The following is a 22,539-nucleotide window of genomic DNA, read 5'->3' as shown; positions in this document are numbered from 1 at the left end:
TAAAAGCCCTAATGGGATAAAATAATGTGTTGAAGCTGATCAGACTAAGGATGCTAGCCAAATAAATATCTGGTAGGCAGATTTCTTTCCCTATTTTCCTCCCCAAAAACCGAAGTGCGTCTTATACTCCAGTGCATCTTATATTCCAAAAATATGATATATTATCTATTGAGGGTTTTAGTTGTATCTGAGGGGTCCTTGGCACTCTCTGAGCTTGCTTGTTTTCTTGCAGATGTTTCATTACCCAAACTGGATAACATCTGCAGTGCAGTAGGTTATATTACCTTAGTTGTATCTCCCAATTTTTTCTTTGTTAAGTAGCTTGTATTTAAAGTTATGACAATCTCTACCTCTTTCCATTAAAGAAAAAAAGAGAAAGGAATTATTCATTGTATCATTTATTTATTCACTAAATTTCTCTTCTTTGCTGGGTCCCCCCTCCCCCGCTTTTTTCATAATATTCCAGGCTGCTTACAACCATTTAAAAACTTAGATATAAACCAAAATTAATACAATTAAAATCAATCTGCAAATCAGTTACTGTCAGTAAAGAGCTTGATGAAAGAGATGTGTATGTACCAATAATGGGAGAATGAAAATCAAAACATACCTGTATTTCCCCGTTTGGATGACATGATACATGCAGAATACATTTTGTAGGGCTCTAAGAAATAGTATGTAGGAAAGACCTTGGGAAAGGGGTGAAATCCTACAGGTTCTAATAGATTCTGGAGAACCAATAGTGGAAATTTTGAGTAGTTCAGAGAACCAGCAAATGCCACATCTGATTGGCCCCAGAGTGGGGAGGTAATAGGGATTTTGCAATATCCTTCCCCTGCCACGCCCACTAAGCCACACCCACATAAATAGTAGTAAAAGAATTTGGATGTCGCTGCTTTGGGGGGTGGGATGAGGAGATGCTACAGAGGGAACAATCAGATTAGAGAGATCATAGCCTACAGCTGGTTAATGGAAGGGAAAAGAAGCCCAGAAATTACTGTCTCTAGTTTCTTGGACTGTAAAGGCAATGGTGGGAGAATTGTACTTTCAGCATTGCGAGAATGATGTTACTTTTACCAGGTAGACCAGACAGAAAACGCAACATGATAAGTTAATTCTACTTCTATTGTATTGTATTCTATTGATAAGTTAATTCTACTTCTATTGCAAAAGTACATTAAGAAAATCTTGCAAGTCTGAAAGTATCGTTCTCCCACTGTTCCCTTTAAAGAATGAGAAACTAACAGATACTTATGTAAAATGTGCAGAGAAAGGTGATACTGTGGGTCTGGTGATATAGGCATGCATAGGGAAGGCAAACAGGAACAAGTGACATCTTGTGCATCACAACAGCATTGGTCAAAGGGTGTGAAAGAGTCCCTCTTTGAAGGAGATGGGCAGTCTAAATATGTGGAAAATCAATCAATCAATATACAAACTTGCACAATGATGTTACAGTGATTATGATGTGTGTCAGTATTGTTTGTTTGTTTGTTTGTTTAATTTATACACTACCTCTCTCTGAAAAGAGGCTTTACTTCCTGAGAATGCTCAGGAAGATAAATTTATCTCAGCATCTACTGTTGTCCTACTATCGCAGCACCATTGAGAGTGTCCTGACATACGGCATTCTAGCTCGGTATGGGAGCAGCTCTGTAGTGAACAAAAAAGCTCTACAGAGAATTATTAAAACTGCCCAGAACATCATTGGGCTCCAGCTACCCGCCCTGGATGACATCTTCACATCTCACTGTTCTAGGAAGGTGCAAACCATTCTCAAAGATTCTTCTCATCCTACTTACAATCTCTTTGAACTGTTGCCTTCTGGCAGAAGATACAGAACAACTAGAACTCGGACTACACATTTCCTGAATAATTTTTATCCCGGAGCTATACTCGCACTTAACAATGAACTAAAGGGTCACCATCAGTGAACTGTTGGACGATATTACTTGGTTTGTCATGTAGATGGTTGAGTGGTTCAGGGTGGGGAATTTGTAGTGGGTGGGACATTTTATTCTATTTTTTATTCTATTTTTTATTCTATTTTTAAATTTTATGTATAGTGGGACTGGTCTCTGGGTGTCACACGACTTTCGTTGCCAATGACAATTTGTTGTTTTGACAATGACAATAAATTTATTATTATTATTATTATTATTATTATTATTATTATTATTATTATTATTATTTTAAAACTCAGGCAGCTTAGACCATATAAAACAGTATACATCGAGATATAATAATTAGAATTTAAATTAAGAATTACATTTTAAAAACTAAAAGGCCTATTAACAGGCACACGTACCCATTCACACAAAACCACTATACATTCATTGGCCAGGGGGTAGAATCTAATGACCCCAGGCTTGGCGACATAGGTGAGTCTTTAGATTCTTATGTAAGGCGAGGAGGGTGGGGGCAACACGAATCTCTAAATTATATTTAAGGAAAAAGCCTTGAGGGCTTTAATTGAAAATCCTGCATTGATGCTACTTTGCTTTGCTGCCTGAGATATAAAGTAAATCTGTTATGTGAAGGTCCCAAATTACACTTTACAATTTATATACCAACGAAATGGGAGGCTTAAGATGTTCATTTAGACCCACTCTCTGTATGTTCTCTCTGCATTTTATGTCGGACAGATTAGGCATCAGGTATATATAAAGAGTACAATGGAGCTTTTCAGTAATGATTATAGAAAAAGCTAAAGATACGATCAGCCCCTTTTACCCTTCTTTTTTATTGCTTAAAATAGGCCGTTTTCCCAGTATTTTTCACAGCGATTTCAGGTTTCAGAAATCTTTAACAATGTTATTTGTCTGATCAAATTTAATGACTATCTCCAGGCCGGGCCATTTTAAATTGAGTTAAACCTAGTAACCCTACAGCCTGGCCATTACAGTCCAGAAGAAAAGGGGACACTGTGTATGAGAAGAAGTATTGCTTTTGGATTTATTTTTTTTTAGACCGAAGAAAAAACTCACCGTATTTTTGAGAAATCTCTCTTGCTTTTCTCATGCCCTTGTAACCCTGAAGGTGTGATAGAAACCTACAGAAAGTACTGAAGCTATAACGAAGCTTTTTAAAAATGGGAGAAAAGGGTACCAATCAGTTTCACTAAACTTTGACATCCTGGAGATACCTGGATTTCTAAGCTCAGCAAGGCAATCAGAACTGGAATTAATTAATAATTGAAAGGAAATTAATTATCCACTGCCTTTTGTGCTTCCTTGTTTTATTTTTTTCAGGGCTGTTCTTGATTTCGCCATACATAAAGTCACAGCACCTTTCGGCATTTGCATTGTAAGAGGAGCATATATTTGAGAAGGGACACTTTTTAATGACCTAGCACTGAAAAGTATTTCTATTTTAGTGTGACTTTTTTGTGCCAAAGGAAGTGGGGCATTAGTGGGTTCTAAATTAGTTTGCTACCGGCTGCAAGAATGATGTCAGTTTTACCAGGTAGACCAGACAGGAAACACAACCAGATAAGCTAAGGTGCAGAAGCATTTTGGATGGATGGGCAGAGCCTCCCACTACCACCATTATCGGTTCGCAGAACCGGGCCGAACCAGGAGCAACACAGCACTGAAGTGGGGGGCAGGAAATATAGGAAAAGAATACAGGTGAACTGTTCTGTCTGACCAGATCAATTATTAGAAAGTAAACCCACACACACTAGAAAATTGGTTGAGGCAAAAGTCTTACTATTTACACAAAGTCCAACAAGAAATAAATAAATTCTCAAGGATTCCAGGCTGACCACGTTTCTGTCTAAAGAGCATAGATAACAATCTGGGATGCATGCCAGCTAGAGTCATAAATCTTCCCTAGTGAGGTGTCTGGGGCATTTTTACATGTTACATGTTGTTTTTATCATTGTTGTTAGCCACCCCAAGTCTGCAGAGAGGGGCGGCATACAAATCCAATAAATAATAATCATAATAATAATTTTTCACTTCACTCACTATTCTATAAAAGCTTCTATAAAAACAGGAATCCAAAATCCATGGAATCTGGAGCAGTCTCTCGAGACACCGTCTTCATGATTAACATTGCATGTCACACCTCTTCTCTCATCAGTCTGTCCTATAGACATTGGGTGGCTAAATGTCCCATAGATCTAATCAATGTCTAGAACCCCTTCTAGAGAGATATTAATGCCTGGCGCTCATTATTCTGACTCTTGCATCTAAGAGGGTCAGAAGAACACATCGTCCTTCACTCAGACAATACCTTAACTGGAGGTTCCCCTTCACTCTCAGACCCAGATGGCAAGAACACTGCTTGTGATGCCAGTATTCCGTACTGGTCCTCGAAATCGGTGACCAGCTGAGCCAGACAAGGACCACTCACAACATGAACCATGAAAAGGGATTTTTAGCTTCCAAAAGAAACAAGGGATCTTTTGGCTACCTTTTTGCTGTCTTTGAGCATCTCATCAGTATGCTGATGATATGCAGCTATACATTTTCACTCCATGTCCACTCAGTGAAACAGTGGAGGTAATGTGCGGGTGTCTGGAGGCTGTCAGGGTCTGGATGGACGTTAATAGGCTCAGACTCAATCCCGATAAGATGGAGTGGCTGTGGGTTTTGCCTCCCAAGGACAATACCAACTGTCCGTCCATTACCCTGGGGGGGATCTTTGCCCCCTTCAGGGTTCGCAACTTGGGTGTCCTCCTCGATCCACAGCTGAGATTAGAAGACCATCTCTCAGCTGTGGCGAGGGGGGCATTTGCATGGGTATGCCTTGTGCTCCAGTTGCAACCCTATTTGGATAGGGAGTCACTTCTCATAGTCACGCATGCCCTTATCACCTCTAGGTTCGATTGCTGCAATGCTCTCTACATGGGGCTGCCTTTGAAGACTGTTTGGAGACTACAAATTGTGCGAAATGCAGCCGCGCAAGCTATAGTGGGACTGCCAAGATCTGCCCACATGTCAACATCACTCAGTGAGCTGCACTGGTTGCCAATTGGTCTCCAGGCCCAATTCAAAGTGCTGGTTATGTCCTACAAAGCCCTACATGGCTTAGGACCAGATTATCTTCGGGACCGTCTTCTACCTCATGTATCCCAGCAGCCAGTCAGAGCCCACAGAGTCGGCCTTTTCCAGGTCCTGTTGGCCAGACAAAGTCGACTGGCAGGGTTTAGGGGATGAGCCTTCTCTGTGGTGGCCCCGGCCCTCTGGAATGAACTCCTTCCAGAGATACCCTGTTTCCCCGATAGTAAGACACCCCCGATTGTAAGACGTATCAGGGGTTTCAGGGGGGTCGGCTATTATAAGCCGTACCCCAAAAGTAAGACATATGTCTTACTTTCGGGGAAACATGGGGGTATTGCCGCCTCCCTCTCATCTAGCTGCGCGCCGCCTCCTGCCCACGTCCGCACTGTCCCCCTCTCCATACGTCGCCGCGTCTGCCACCTCCCTCTGATCTTAATGAGCGCCACCTCCTGCCCACTTCCGCGCCACCCCCCTCTCCATACATCACCGCGTCTGCCGCCTCCATCTGATCCAAATGAGCGCCGCCTCCTGCCCACTTCCGCACCGCCCCCCTCTCCATACGTCACCGTGTCTGCCGCCTCCGTCGGATCCAAATGAGCGCCGCCTCCTGCCCACTTCCGCACACCCCCCCTCCATACGTCACCGCGTCTGCCGCCTCCGTCTGATCCAAATGAGCGCCGCCTCCTGCCCACTTCCGCGCCGCCTCCCTCTCCATACGTCACCGCGCCGTCCCCTGCACTTGTCACTGCCGCCTCCTGCTTAAAATACGGTAATGCACACAGTATTAATCATACATCAGTAAAACATACACACTGGCATACTGGGGTATCATCTGCTGTTTTGTGGTGAATACAATACTGTTCAGGTTGTTAATAAATGTTAATTTTATGGTTAAAACAAAAAAATTGACAATTTTTTTCCAATATAAGACATACCCCGAAAGTAAGACATAGTGGGGCTTTTGGGGATAAAAAGAAAGTAAGACACTGTCTTACTTTCGGGGAAACACGGTATGTACTGCCCCCTCCCTTTTGGTCTTTCGTAAAGCTTTAAAAACCTACCTTTGCTGGCAGGAATGGGGGCCATGAGTGATGAGACTGTCTCCGGCCAATATAAGATAGGATTGGATTGGATTGGATGAATGTATATGAGTGTACATGGGGTCTTTTAAAATGTTTTAGTAAATGTTCATATTTTATAGTTATTAGATTTTGTATATATTGTTATATTTAATGTTGTATGCTGCCCTGAGTCGCCTCAGCATAGAAATCTAATAAATAAATAAACAAACAAACAAAATCTCTGATGCCTTAGGACATTTGAAATGGGTGAATATTTATTGCAGCCCTAGTTGAGATGTTAATACTCCAAAGAGAATCTGAAGCAACTAGGACAGAACACCGTAAGACATTTTAAAGCATTGCTGATAGTCAAATGTAAAGATATTCTCCATGTGTAAATGGTTCACTGACCCATAATAATGAAGCAGTGCTTCAGAAGAAAGGTAATTATCTAAATTTCTCAAACACCCAGAGATAAATGCTCCTTCTCCTTTCTTTAGGAAAAAAGAAGATCTTGGATTAAACCAATGTGCCTCTACCTAGTTTTTTGCCTTGATGCCCCCCCCCCACTTTTTTTAAACGAGGGAAATTAATTAGTTTTCTTATTTCCTTATTCGTGGTGTAGAAATCAAGGCTCACTGCAACTCCCCTGTTTTCCCTTTGGGCTCCTGGCTCAGCCGGCAGCATCATTTATGAAGGCGTTTTCTGCAGCCTCCTGAAAAGACTAGCAAATAAATGATTGGAACTTATTAAGCGCTGCAGTTCCTTCTATTGCAGGGAGACAAATAAGCAAAAGAATCAAGAAGGGAATTCCAGCAGAAAAAAAAGATGTGCCGTTTTCTAATCTCATTTTCACTGAACATATTTCCATTAATCAGCTCCTTTATAAAGCAGCTGTGCCCTTGTTATTCTGGAGTAAGTCCTATTGTGTAGATTGGATTTTTTTTTTACTAAATCATGGTGCTTTTAGGACTGGTGGACTCCCACCTCCCAGAATTCCTGAGCCAGCCGTGCTCAGGACAATATGTGCAAAATTGAAATATGATAAAGGGATGGTTTTACCCCATTTTACCACATGTAGCAATGAGTTCCAAGGGACTTGGTTTCCTAAGAAAAAATAGGGATTGGGCTAAAATATAAACTGGAAAGAGTTCTCAGTGCAGTCAATTTGACCTATCTTTGGAGGGGATGTGACAATCATTGTTGTGAGCCACCCCAAGTCTTCGGAAAGGGGTGGCATACAAATCTAATAAATTGAATTGAATTGAATTGAATCTTATGTACAGTGGTACCTCTACCTAAGAATGCCTCTACTTACGAACTTTTCTAGATAAGAACCGGGTGTTCAAGATTTTTTGGCCTCTTCTCAAGAACCATTTTCCACTTACAAACCCAAGCCTCCAAAACTGTAACAGGAAAAGGCAGGGAGAAGCCTCCATGGGGCCTCTCTATGAATCTCCTGGGAGAAAGCAGGGCCGGAAAAGGCGGGGAGAAGCCTCTATGGGGCCTCTCTAGGAATCTCCTGGGAGGAAACAGGGCCTCCACCCTCCCTGTGGTTTCCCCAATCGCACACGTTATTTGCTTTTACACTGATTCCTACGGGAAAAATTGCTTCTTCTTACAAACTAAGAAAAAATAGGGATTGGGCTAAAATATAAACTGGAAAGAGTTCTCAGTGCAGTCAATTTGACCTATCTTTGGAGGGGATGTGACAATCATTGTTGTGAGCCACCCCAAGTCTTCGGAAAGGGGTGGCATACAAATCTAATAAATTGAATTGAATTGAATTGAATCTTATGTACAGTGGTACCTCTACCTAAGAATGCCTCTACTTACGAACTTTTCTAGATAAGAACCGGGTGTTCAAGATTTTTTGGCCTCTTCTCAAGAACCATTTTCCACTTACAAACCCAAGCCTCCAAAACTGTAACAGGAAAAGGCAGGGAGAAGCCTCCGTGGGGCCTCTCTATGAATCTCCTGGGAGAAAGCAGGGCCGGAAAAGGCGGGGAGAAGCCTCTATGGGGCCTCTCTAGGAATCTCCTGGGAGGAAACAGGGCCTCCACCCTCCCTGTGGTTTCCCCAATCGCACACGTTATTTGCTTTTACACTGATTCCTACGGGAAAAATTGCTTCTTCTTACAAACTTTTCTACTTAAGAACGTGGTCATGGAACGAATACAGTTCATAAGTAGAGGTACCACTGTATAGGCTCACTTGGATAACTTCCAATGATCTGACTAAAAATTGCTCCCAAATAAATATATATTTCTTGGTACAAGTAAATGCTTAAGGCAGCAAATATGTTTGGAAAAAAATTGCTTTAAGTGTCGTTGCCAATTTTCTGGGTTCCAGGAATGTTACTTTTTAAGTTCCAAGAAATTTCAAAGAGAAGTTGTCCCAGGGATCCTAAGAGTTTATGGAGTAGCTTGTAATCTGAGCACTCTATTTATTGATTATGCCAATCAAATTACTGATTACAATCCAAAAGGAAGCTAAATGTGCTTAGACCAACATAATCTCAGTTCTGGCTGTGGAAGTGATGCAGTAGACAAAGAGTTGCCCCAGTTTTTAACAATGCAATTATTTGATTCTCAATGCCAAATTATTCATCTTAGACTAGTACATTCTATTGAAGGTCAGCTTTATACATTTATGTTCTTTTTTTTTTCAGGAATGTCTTCATGACAGTGAAAGTGGGTTCATCTGTACTTTAGTATATGTGTATTTGTGCATGATTGTCTTTTTTTTGGCCTCAAACAGATACTACATTTCAGAAAGAACTGTGCAAATGATCTTAAAGCTGGGAGGTGATAGATTCTGAGATGCTTACATTGTGATCCTATATATAGTTAACTAGATTGAAAAATATTATGGTACTTAGATTTACCTCTGAGGAGATGTGCATATAGTAACATTAGAAACACCCTTTGTGCAATTTGAAAACTATGAAATGGAGTTTTATCCAAAACCTTCGACAGCTAGTGTGTATATATCTGCTTTCCCTAACTTCTGGATATTCTTTTCTTTCTAACTCGCAAATAAATCTTGTGATCCTGTGGCTATTTATAAGGGAGAAGGAAGTTTATTCAGTTAGAAAGGGAATAAATAAAATCCTTCCCTCCTTCCTTCCTTCCTTCTTTCCTTCCTTCCCTCCCTCCCTCCCTCCTTCCTTCCTGTTTTCATATTTCAAATTTTATTGAAAAAGGGATTGTCTTCTACATCTTTTTTGTGAAACTGAATATCTAGTATGTTCCTAATGGATTGATGCAGTTCAAAGTTGTTCCTTAAACAAGAAGGAGGGAGAGGACGTAGAGAAGAGGAGGGGAAAAGGAAGAGTGTAGATAGGAGGAGGAGGTTAGAAGGAAGGAAAGGGAGAAAGGAGAGGAGGGAAGTAGGAAAGAGGAAGAGAAGGAGAAAGAGGGTAGAGGGAAGAGAGGGAGACAGAGGGAGGGGAGTGACATGAAATATTACAGGAAAACAGACTGGGAACAAAAGTATAAAAGGTACAAGATTGGTTTTGTTTATTGGTGTATAACTATGTAAATATTTTTTTTAAATGATTATTATTGAAAGTTTTTTTTAGAAAAGTCAAAGTCTATGACATATACAAAAAGAAAAAGAAAACAATACATAGAGAACAAAAAAGAGAAAAAAAGCACAAACACATATACATACTGTATATAACTACAACATCTTACAGCTCTGCATACCTAAGCCAGAAAGAGAAAAACACCACAGTTCTATTGTGTCTTCCTTTCATACATTAATACTCATTGTCTATTTTATGCAGCTATAGGTATCGTTTTCTTTCTATCCTTCAAAAATTTAACAAGTCTCATCCATAATAGCAATAATAATAGTTGTAGAAATATATCCCAAAAACAGTGTAGGGGGGTACAGTGATCCCTCTATTATCGCAAGGGTTCCATTCCAAGACCCCTCACGATAATCGATTTTTCACGATGTAGGGTTGCGGAAGTAAAAACACCATCTGCGCTTGCGCGCCCTTTTTTTTCTATGGCCGCGCATGTGTAGATGGTGGAGTTTGCGTTCCCCGCCGCCCACGCAAAGGGGAAACCCCAATTTTGCTCCTCGCTGCTGCTGCGCTACCGAGCAGATCAGCTGCTGGGCGGCCGAAGGAACCTTCCCTGGGTCTTCCCCCTCTTGCTGGCGGGCGGGCGAGCGGCGGGCATCAGCGAGGAGCCGGGGTTTCCCCTTTGCGTGGGCGGCCGGGAAGACCCAGGTTGGGGGTTCGGGGGGGTGCTGGGAAGCCCCCCAGGCCGGCTGCGACCTATTAAAACAGCCGCGCCGCTTCCCAGCTGAGTCCTGAAGCCAAACGCGGAAGTTTGCCTTTGGTGTTTGGCTTCAGGACTCAGCTGGGAAGCGGCGCGGCTGTTTTAAAGGGTCGCAGCCGGCCTGGGGGGCTTCCCAGCACCCCCCGAACCCGGGTTGGGGGTTCGGGGGGTGCTGGGAAGCCCCCCAGGCTGGCTGCGACCTTTTAAAACAGCCGCGCCGCTTCCCAGCTGAGTCCTGAAGCCAAACGCGGAAGTGGGGGTTTTTTAATTAATTTTTTTTAAAAAATCGCAATATTGCGTTTTGCGAAGATCGAGATCGCGAAACTCGAGGGATCACTGTATTATAATCCTCCCTTCATTTTTTATTGCTCAGTCTTTTATCCAATATATTATCATTGTCTATAATTTCTCATTTCGATTACCTCTATACTACTTGTTTTGTTTTGTTTTTCTTGTCCAACTAATCGTACAGTTTCTCCCAAATTTGTTAGAAATCTATTTCTTTCTTCTCCTTTATTCACATAGCTAACCTATTCTTCTCTGCTGATTCCAGTATTTTGTTTATGGCCATTAAGTTGGTGGGGGTGTTTCTTTTATTCTTAGTCGCGCATATGAAGTTCTTGCGGCTGTCATTATGTGTATCATCAGATATTGATTATTTTTGTTTATGTTTTGGTCCATGATGCCTAGGAGAAACATTTCAGGTTTTAGATCTAATTTAACTAATGTAATTTTGGTTAACAATCTTTGTATTTGCTTTCAATAGGTCCTGGTTACCGGGCACATCCACCACATGTGATCGTACGTGCCCAGTTCTGTTTTACATTTCCAAAACTGCCATCTATGTAAATCTTGATATGATTTATGATATATGTGTTCATGTGTATTTGGAGAATGTAATTTTTTTAAAAAAAAACTTTAAAAAAAGTTGTTCCTTAACTTTATATGAATCAGATGTTCTCATTTGCCCTCTCCGCCCTGTGGAACGTTTCCGTGACTTGCATCCCGAGGAACTGGCTGATTTATTTCGCACAACACAAGCAGTTGGCAATGTAGTGGAGCAACATTTTGGAGGAACTTCGCTCACCATTTCGGTTCAGGTTAGTACTAGTACTATGATTTGATTGCAGTATTAAACAGTCAACTACATACATATCCAAGTCAAGAAATCATATACAAACCAGATATCAGAATACAGTGGTACCTCTACTTAAGAACTTAATTCGTTCTGTGCCCAGGTTCTTAAGTAGAAACATTCTTAAGAAGAAGCAATTTTTCACATAGGAATCAATGTAAAAGCAAATAATGCGTGCAAACCCATTCGGAAAGAAATAAAAGCTCGTAATTTGGGTGGGAGGAGGAGGAGGAAGAAGAGGAGGAGGAGAGTCATTGCCGAAGGAAGAAGGTGAGGTGAGGAGAATAAAAAAAAAATCCAAAACTTTAAAGCTTAAAAAAAAAGAGGGACTCTGAGATAGCGAGGAGAAGCACGTACTTCCAATACACCCGGCGCGAGGCTGCCTCCCATACACTACCTCCCTTACACTGGCTGCTGCTGCTGCTGCTACCTGCTGCCTCTTCCTTCCCATGCTGAAGGGCTCCCCTCTCTTCTCATTCACTTGCTTTGTAGCCAGCGCCTTTCCTTCGCTGTGGTGACTCCTTGGCTGCCCAGAGCAAAGTGAGCATTTCTTTTCTCTGGGTGCTGGCAGAGGTTTATTCCCTGTCCAAGCGCCCAGAGAAAGGAAAATGCTTTGTTCACTCTGGACTGCCAAAGTTTCCTTAAATGCCACCAAAAGGCTCCTCTGTCAGTCCAGAAAAGCCCGAGATGGCCAGGATTAAAAGGTGAATGGCGGGAAACTGGCTGGGCTTTCGTGCTGCTCTCAAATTTCCTGGGAATTTTTTCCCGGGCTCGGGTTCTTAAGTAGAAAATGGTTCTTAAGAAGAGGCAAAGAAAATCTTGAACACCCAGTTCTTATCTAGAAAAGTTCTTAAGTAGAGGTGTTCTTAAGTAGAGGTACCATTGTATCCAATTCTATACATACATCAGCTAACCAATACTACTCCCCTTCAGAACACACAGTTCAATACATAGACCAATATTTAGCACACAGCAAGTCTATAGACCATACAGATAAAACTAGCATAGGGTGAGATCAGAGAATTAGCATTAGCAAGAGCAATAGAGCAATAGCAAGCATTAGCAAGACTAAGTGCAATAACTACCACAACAGAGAGCAACACATCTGACTCCCTTTTATGGCTAATTGCAGTCCTAGCTCTTAAAGTAACATCATACTAATTCCTCCAAACATGCATTGCTGGTTAGTTCCTATATTGACAAACCTAACTGGTGAAGTATGTAGTACTGGCAGGGTTTAGTCCTTCCCAGCTGTTCTTTGCCAGGTTCCAAGATCTTCATGCCCTGAATGTAATCTGTTATTTGCCTAGCACCTCAGCATTCTCAAAACATTGGCTGTTGGTGGACTGGTCATAGGGGTTGTGATTGGTAAATGGAAATAATTCCTTTGCTTTGTGCAGGATCTTTAGATTCCACTTGACTTTACTGCAGCCAGTTTATCTCAGTAGAAGTACGTTTGAATCAATTCAATGGATTCAAGAGCGTTGCTTTCCTGAGGGGGCTGACTGGATCAGGCCTGATAACCTTTTAGTCATACAGATTTCACTTATTTATCTATCTATCTATCTATCTATCTATCTATCTATCTATCTATCTATCTATCTATCTATCTATCAATCAGATTTGTATGCTGCCCCTCTCCGCAGACTCGGGGCGGCTCACAGCAATAATAATACAATGTAAACAAATCTAATATTTAAGTTAATTTAAAACCCCAATTTAGAAACCAATCATACATACTAGCATACCATGCATAAATTTTATAAGCCTAGGGGGAGGGAACATGTCAATTCCCCCATGCCTGACGACAGAGGTGGGTTTTAAGGAGCTTACGAAAGGCTAGGAGGGTGGGGGCAACTCTGATATCTGGGGGGAGTTGGTTCCAAATGGTCAGGGCCACCACAGAGAAGGCTCTTCCCCTGGGTCCCGCCAAACGACATTGTTTAGTTGATGGGACCCGGAGAAGGCCAACTCTGTGAGACCTAACTGGTCGCTGGGATTCGTGCGGCAGAAGGCGGTCCTGGAGATATTTTGCTCCGGTGCCATGAAGGGCTTTATTGCTTTTCGAATGCCATGAAGGATGTTTCTACAAAGCTTATCTATCTATCTATCTATCTATCTATCTATCTATCTATCTATCCATTCATTCATCCATCCATCCATTAATTCCTTAAATTTATAGGCTGCCCTTCTCTAATGGACTCAGGGCAGCGTACAGAATAAAACAAAGATACAAAATTTAAAACTCCAAATATTTTTGTTAAAGAAAAAACAATTCAAAAAGACATTCATCCATCACTCATCCATGACTACTAGCATACTACAATATACATACTATATTTATGGATGACTGGATGGATGTGTTGAATGTGCCATCTTGCTCTCGGTTAAGTCAAATTGAATGTTTTAAATGTTTTCTTTAATTTACTGGCTTTATTGTTTTTATTGTTTTAAAATGCTTTTAATTACATTTAAATATATTTAAATACAACTGAATACAATTAATTTTTTAACTGCAATATATTTTCTGAACTGTAGGCCACCCAGAGTAATTGATTGAGATGAGCGACATATAAATTGAACAAATAATAGACATCCATAAGATGGAATTTATGTCTCTTTAATTTAACTTGGCTTCCTTGTTCTTCATTCATGTATCCCGTATACATATGACAGCTATAAACCATATCCTGACTAAACAGGATAAAGAAGTTCCATATATTAATTTTAATCTTGGATTTAAGTAGAAATAGCTTTTTGAGCTGCCCACCGAATGTGGGTCTTCTACAGAAGGCTCATTTGTCCTCCCACCAAGTGGATAAGTCTGCTTAGCTTCTGGGACACAGCTATGAATGAATGGGTTGCACTGGTTACCTCAGACCTTTTGTTAAAATCATATTAAACCAAAAAGAGCATCCCGCTGTATGGTGTCTGCCAACAACGTGTCTTTTCTAAACAGTCCCCATAAATCTTGATGAGCACCAACATTATTAAGAACATCTGTGATCTGAGATGGTGAGGGCCAAGAGCAATAAATGTGCCAGAACTTTTTCTCCTCAGCGCCATCATTTCCCATTCGATTTGGCCCAGAAATAGAAAGGTGTCTTCTCCCAAGTACTTCAGCGCCAGATCATCCCCACAAGAGTGCTATAAATTAATGCAGAACGAAATTAGATTTAAATTATTAATGGGGAATTTTTTTGAATGCCTAAGAGAACCTTGTTGGCTGTTATTATCTAATTCTCTCCCTCCAATTTCCCTTCTTCTCTTCCCTCTCTTCCACTTCTCCCCACAGGATGGTCCCGAAGCTGGACAGACTGTGAAGGTGAGTGCTTATTTTATTATGCTGAGCACCAATTAATAAGAAGCAATTATATGAACGAATAAAACCAGTCAGCTGCAGCACAATGCTGTGTTCCTGTTTTATCCTTGAAGTCAGAAGATCCCACAGCCTTTACTATAAGTAAATATATTGATTGAAGTGGGATGGTACAATGTGCTTACATCTCACCCCCTTTTCCTAACTGTTGTCATTTAATGCTACGTCTTGGCCACTACTGTAGTCTGTGGAGTCCTATCTTTTATAGTTGTCTTCTGAAGATGTGAAAAGGGTGCTGCCACCTGCATTTCAGGTAAGATTTTAAGAGCATATAAAAACTCCTCCCATATTAAATCAAAAAGGGCTAGGCTTAGCATGTTGTTGGTGCTGCTGCTACTGCTGTTGTTGCTGTTGTTGTTGTTGTTGTTGTTGTTGTTGTTTTAAAATTGTAGGAGACACCAATTAGGACATACAGAAAAGCCATACATTTACCATTTTGAGCCCAGTTATTTATTATTTTTTTTGCTAAGAAATGAACAAATACCATTATACATTTTGAATACAAAAATGCAATTCTAACTATTTTCTGCATTATATTTATTATAATTGTTTGTGGGAATGAGGTTTTCTCAGGGAGAAAGTCCATTTCTTGCTTCTAAAGTTCAAGCATTGGGATTCCATTGACTAAAAATTGCTTAAAGGTAAAGGTTCCCCTGCACATGTGTGCTACTGGCTCTAGGGGTGGTGCTCATCTCAATTTCTAAGCCAGTGCTGTCCAAAAACATCTGTGTGGTCATGTGGTCAGCACAATTCTATGCTAAAGGCAGAGAGAGAGTGTTGTTACCTTCCCACCAAAGGTGATCCCTATTTTTCTACTTGCATTTTTACATGCTTTCAAACTGCTGGCAGAAGCTGAGACAAGTAACAGGAACTCACTCTTTTACGCGACACTAGGGTTTCAAACCAGCAAACTGCTGATCTTCTGAGCGACAAGCTCAGCGCCTTAGCCACTGAGCCACCGTGCTTGGAGACTTCCATTTGATGCAGTTCTCAATTTTTTCCATCCTTGGATCTGTCCATGGTCCTGTACTCCATTGTGGAACGCTAGGTGCTTTCAGAGAATAGAGTCCCTTTTTATATATTGAAATTCTCAGTCTTTTAGGCCATGGTTCTCCAAAAGGTGCTTCTCCAAGAGGCAACTGGACTTTCTTCATATTTACTTGAAGACATTCTGCTTCTCATCCAAGAAACTTTCAGTTCTGACTGAATTGTCCAGGGTAGAAGGATTTATGTTCCTTGCAGTCATCTGATAGATGAGCCACCTGAAGAATTTGAGGACCCTTTCTTTAGATTATGGGAGGTGTTAACCCATCTTGGTTTTCCAGCCCTAATTCCATATATGGATTTTTGAGAAGTTAAAACTTCATGCCTTTGTAGGATGGCAAGGTGCTTGGCTTAATCAGCCATTCTCCTTTCTAGCGATTAGAATTAAATACTTTTGAGGTTTCGACATGCCGATAGCTCCTAGCCAAGTAATTGAAGAAATCTGGGCCAAGGTAAGTTTAACTAAGCTGCTAATAGGAGATCTAAGGGGAATCTGCCCCACCATCCAGTCTGTCAGATTATTCATGAATTGGGAGAACCAATAGTAACAAGGTCAGCCAATGAATAGGCATAGCAACTAAGTCAGCCAATGAGATCTTGAACACATCTGAATAAAAATTGAAACCTAAGCTTGAAGGCTGGGTGTAGCTCACTCTGTACTCTCTGTCTCTCTCTGTGAACTCTGAACTAGAAGCTGCTTGTAACTGCTACTGTATTGAAGAAGAACTCTGCTCCCGGCATTATATGTATACATTGTGCACTCCTATGTACTAAAGCAGTGATTTTCAACTTTTTTTAAGCCGCGGCACATTTTTTACATTTACAAAACCATGGGGCACATTGAGGGGGGGGGTGGCTAAAAAAAGCTTGGACAAAAAAATTCTCCCTTCCTTTCGCTGTATTTCTCTCTCTCCCTCTTTTTTCTCTCCATCCCTCTTTCTTCCTTCTTTCCTCTTTTTTGCTCTTTCTCTCTCCCTCACTACCTCCCTCTGTCTTTCTCCCACCTTCCCTCCCTCTCTTTCTCTCTCTTGCTTTCTTTCTCTTGCTTTCTCTCTTGTTTTCTTTCTCTCTTGCTTGCTTTCTCTCTCTTTTTCTTTCTTTCTCTCTCTCTTGCTTTCTTTCTCTTGCTTTCTCTCGTTTTCTTTCTCTCTTGCTTGCTTTCTCTTTTTCTTTCTCTCTCTCTTGTTTTCTTTCTCTCTGAGCTTCGCGGCACACCTGACCATGTCTCGCGGCACACTAGTGTGCCACGGCACACTGGTTGAAAAACACTGCACTAAAGGTTCTAGGACTCTCACATAGGAAACAGCAACAGCAGGCGCAGGGAGCCAAATCCTGCGAGAGGATGCGTACAAAAGAGAGATTTTGGCTTTTTTGCCGAAATTGCCAAAATCTTGTGTACACATCTCCTTCTGAGATTTTGCTTCCTGCTCATGCGCAGTTCAACTTTTACTACCAATGTGGTGTCCTTAACTGTTCCGGTAGAAAACTACTACTGCCCCTATCCATAGCTGGATTTCAGCAGGTTCTGAGCAGAACTGTTGGTATTATATAATGTGCATAACTAGTTGGGTTTGGCACTATATAGAATAAACTAACAATGTACGCTTACATGTATTGCACTATTGTCTATCTGCTGCTGTTGCAGGTTATGATAAGAGGGAGCCAGAAGTGTGATTTACTGTCTTCGCTACTCTCTGCTATTTCTGTTTTGTCTTTATGACTATGATGTAGTAAGAACAGTGTGTTCAAATGATAGTTTATGTATTTGCAAGTTGGACAAGTGTGCTTATTGTACATGTATTGAGATGTATTGACTGATTTAACTGTGTATGACTAGGACTGTTCTTGACTAAGATATTTGCCAAAGTAAATAATATTTTATACACTTAATGTATCTAGATTGTATTACTGAATTATTACTTGTATCTCTGGGCTATCAGCTGGATATCCACATGACCTCCATGTTTCCTCTATGTACATGTATCTTTGACCTCTCAGAGATCACCCTGCACACTCCTTAACAAGCCCACTAAAGATCTGAGATAGGAAGGATGTGGTCAGAAGAATTGTGAGAGCTGGAGTTGTACACTGCTGCTTACCTGTGCTATGGCTGTCTCTGCTCTATTTGTTCTTGCTCTAGCTTGTTTTGCAAAACAGTGTCCTTGTGTAATCCTACCATGTGGACCAAAGTAAGAAACCTATGCCATATCGGTCAAACCTCCTTTTATTGGAACAACTACTATTCTGTTCCAGAGATGAGCCCCTTCCCCCCCAAGAAATAGGTCCAGTCACACAGATTTGACAAGATTTAATCATGTAATTCTAATAGTTTTAGAAGCAAGGAGGTTTAAATGTTTTTAAAATGCACTGGAAAGCAAGAAATAAGTCTGTTTCAGTCTCAGCCATTCATTAGAGTCTCAAACAATAAATGACTCCCCAAATATGTCTCTTTGTTCTCCAATCTCATTACCATGACTCACTCTGAATTGGCAGGAAGCCTGGAAACAGATATTCCGCTTCTCAACTTGTAATTGAACATAATTAGCCCAAAAGCTCGATCCGATCAGCCATCTATCACAGTTGAAAGTTGATGTCCGCAATGATTTGTCACGAGGCTCACCCTTAAATAGCCAGAAGGCGTGGCCAAGTGTTCAAGAGATGTATTCACACAGAGACCTCCTCCTGCTCAGCCACTCCTGTCTTCTGACAGTTCTGTGTACTCTGGCATCAAGAAGCACCACTTCCTTTTCTCCTGAGTCACTCATGGGTACCTCTGGAGGTGCAACAGGCCTTGGTTGGCTTTCAGCCTCTGACCCCACATCGTCCCTGACCTTCTCGCTATCAGACTCGGGTGCCAAATACACTGGTCTAGTATACCAATCCACACCCATCTCTCAATCCTCAGAATCTGTGATCAGTTGTGCAGGAATTGAACGGGCCACAACACTCTACAATAACAAAATCTTGTAAGACTGAATGAGCAGCTCCACTTTATTCACTTTATCTTCCTGTGTGCTGGGGGGGGGGGTGTTTTAGACATTTTGGCCAAGGTTTTTTTTCTTGGCCTAAGTTCAAGTCCCTCTTATCTGACTGTTGCCATGGTAGATGTTCTTCCTTCTGTCCTTCAAGGCCGTCCCTTCTGCCTTCTAAAATCTGATGCCCTGGAGGCACCATGGCATTATCTTGGCTATTATAGTATAGTGATGTTGTAAGGATAGGTGGGCTTGGTACTGAACATTTAACTGCTATCTCTCTTCTTTTTTTAAAAAATAAATTTTATTTTTTTTTTTAAATTTTAACAAAAAGATAAAACATAAATTCAAAACATAATGTGTGTACCATCACCAAACAAACTAAATAATATGTCCCTCCACCAGGGAAGATTCAATTCTATATCTTTCATTTACCTCAGCTCCAGGTTACATTGCTCATTCTTTATAGAGTGATTGAATTTTATTTTTTACATTTGCATCGCTTACTAATATTAATATATGATTTTTAACCTTTTCCCACCGCCTCATTGTTGCTACTAATTTCTCTTCATTATAATTATGTAATCTAATTTCCATAATTTCGTAGTGAATGTGATCCACCATGTACCTGCACCAATTTTTTATTGTCCATTTATTAGCATCTTTCCACCCAAGCACTATAGTTGCTTAGGCACTTTCTATTGCTGCGATTTTAATTTCTTCATATTCTTTTACCTCGCTATTTTTTATCAATAGTGCTGCTTACTTGGTTAATTTCCAGTCACTATTCGTAATTTTATTCACTTCCGTTTGTATTTGCTTCCAAAATTTTTGGACTTTACTGCATTCCCAAAACATATGCATAAATACTCCCTTTTCCTTACACCCATGCCAACAATTTCCTTTCATCATTGTTTGAAAGTGTGCTAATTGTACTGGTGTATAGTACCATTTATGTAAAATTTTTCTTCTCATCTCTCTTATCCTTGTATTTTTAACTCTTTTAATATTTTCAATTATGCCTTCCATAACTGCTATCTCTATGCTTGGCACAATCACATACATTTCCAGGAACACTGGAGTTACGGTATGTCTGTCTTTCCGCTGCGTGGGTATTTTCGGTCTCTCTTTCTGTTCAGTTTTCAGTCAAGGACATGTGGATACGGCAGCCATTCCACTGACACAGCAATGATGTAATTTTGATCCTGACATTATATGAGTGTAAGATTTCTCAGCTAGAAGTCCTTGTTAAGGTTGATTCACATAATCTTAACAATTGACAATAGCAAATGGAAGCAATTCTCTTCTTTTCCATTTCGTACAGTGACCTTATTTGTGATCTCCTTTTTTTATATTGCCTCAGAATAGCTCACAAGGCTGGAGGAAGGAGAAAGAAATGGAAAATTAAAAACGTACTTAGCACATCTCAAGTGAATTGCTGGGTCAAAGATTCAGAAATCTTACCAAGAGAAAAAAAGTCCAGAAGAGATTTAAAAAAAAAAATCCATGGCCCATTTCCAGCTTGTTAATTCATCTTCATTCTGCTTCTCCATATCCAATGTCACTTCTTGGACACTTTTGGTCTTGTGGTGCCTGCTGCCATATCCCCATAATAACTGCTCTGGCAGAAAGGCAGGATATAATCATTAACTTTCCACCATGAATCCCTTTTTTAAAAGCAGAAATCTCTAATTGTTTAAGAGACAAACACATTTGATATGTTGAGATTACAAGTAGTCTTCAGTTTACTAGAGCAACCCACCTCTATCGTCAGGCATGGGGGAATTGAAATTTTCCCTTCCCCCTAGGCTTATAGAATTTATACATGGTATGTTTGTATGTATGATTGGTTCTTTAAATTGGGGGTTTTTAGATTGCTTTTTAATATTGGATTTGTTACATTGTTTTCTTTATTGTTGTTAGCCGCCCCAAGTCTGAGGAGAGGGGCAGCATACAAATCCAATAGATAGATAGATAGATAGATAGATAGATAGATAGATAGATAGATAGATAGATAGATAGATAGATAGATAGATAGGTGATAGATAGATAGATAGATAGATAAACAAACAAATAAACAAACAAACAAATAAACAAACAAGCAAACAAACAAGCAAACAAACAAATAAACTCAGACCATATTTGTCATTATTATTATTATTATTATTATTATTATTATTATTATTATTTTTATTAATTAGATTTGTATGCCACCCCTCTCAGGGCAGATCACAGCAATAATAAAAACAATGTACAGTAACAAATCTAATATTTAAAAATATCTAACACCCCCACACACACACATTTCTAACAATGTAGTCATAAAACGCATGTGACTACACCACTTACTTGACCTAGTTGCATCAATAAGCAAGCCCTCCACTTCCGATTTCCTGCTGGTTTCCCCACTGACATAACCTGTGGTTGGAACTAGAAGTGATGACAGCCAGAATTCCAAGGACTAGTTAAAATTACCACTTGTTCAGCTCTATTGCCAGTTTGAATGAGTGTCTGTTAAATGATCCATGAGATGTTATGTTCAGTATTCAGTATTATGTTTATCAGAAGGGATAAGAGGAATCCAAAATGGATTACTCTAGCCCAGAGGTAGGCAAAATTAGCTCTTTTATGAAATGTGGACTTCAACTCCCAGAATTCCTGAGCTAGCATGATTGGCTTAGTAATTCTGGGATTTGAAGTCCACATGTCACAAAAGAGCCAACTTTGCCTAGCCCTGCTCTAGCCCCATTGCTCTATGGACTGGGTTGAATTTTCTGAGCATCCGTCTCCCTGGTGACGTCATCCTCAGTCGTTCAACTCCGTCCTCGGCTCATGGATGCTTTTCTTCAGCTCCTATGAGCTTTAGGTTGTTTTTTGTTTTTTTGCTAAATTCATCCTGGACTTTCCCAGTCCGACCGCCTGGCCTTTAATAGCAGAGGTAGGCCACAACAGCTGTTCAGTTGCCAGGGATGTGGCAGTGGCTCCAGGCCCTTCCGTAGACAGGAATAGCCTGGGGCCTGAGCCTCAGAAAAAAGCCATATCAGGTAAGGCCCCTTTCCTCTAATCCAGTGTTTCCCAATCTTGGCAACCTGAAGATATTTTGACTTCAACTCCCAGAATTCCCCTGCCAGCGAATGCTGGCTGGGGTATTCTGGGAGTTGAAGTCCAAATATCTTCAAGTTGCCAAGGTTGGGAAACACTGCTCTAACCATCCAGGATAGCTTTCTACCATCAATTTCCTTTTATCCTTCTGCTAAATAGGTAGTTACACTTCCTAATGAATCCGTGGATGCCAACAGCCACCACAGTATTCTGTTTTAAGGATGTACCATATTTTTTTGGAGTATAAGATGCACTGAAGTATAAGACACACCTTAGTTTTGGAGGAGGAAAATAGGGGGGAAAATCTACCTACCAGGTATTCATCTGGCTAGTGTCCTAAGTTTGGTCAGCTTCAGCACATCATTGTATCCCCTGGTTAAGGCTGAAAAAATCTTTTTTGCAAGGAATAGCAATAAAAATAAGCCTGAAAAGACTTAAAGCTAGAAAAAACTTCGGAGTAACAATGAAAACAAGCCTGCAATTCAGGAAGATCGTTAGCACTCTGTTAAGGGCTGGGGGAAAAAGCTTTGAAAAAGCTACAT

The 22,539-nt window shown here is 40.6% G+C and overlaps 1 protein-coding gene across 2 annotated transcripts in view; it reads left to right on the top strand.

Annotated features, from left to right (window-relative positions):
* The window catches only part of FHIT (fragile histidine triad diadenosine triphosphatase), a 1,178,051-nt gene that overhangs the window by 842,925 nt on the left and 312,587 nt on the right, over positions 1-22,539 (top strand). For both annotated transcript variants that reach the window (XM_070735724.1, XM_070735726.1), the window contains exons 3-4: positions 11,320-11,465; positions 14,796-14,825. In XM_070735724.1, coding sequence (XP_070591825.1) covers positions 11,320-11,465; positions 14,796-14,825 — 176 coding nt within the window. The remainder of the gene's footprint in view (positions 1-11,319; positions 11,466-14,795; positions 14,826-22,539) is intronic.

This window comes from Erythrolamprus reginae, chromosome 2, assembly GCF_031021105.1.
Source record: "Erythrolamprus reginae isolate rEryReg1 chromosome 2, rEryReg1.hap1, whole genome shotgun sequence".
Lineage (NCBI taxonomy): Eukaryota > Metazoa > Chordata > Lepidosauria > Squamata > Dipsadidae > Erythrolamprus > Erythrolamprus reginae.
Note: the sequence above shows the minus strand (reverse complement) of the source record. Positions and strands in the feature narration are given on the sequence as shown.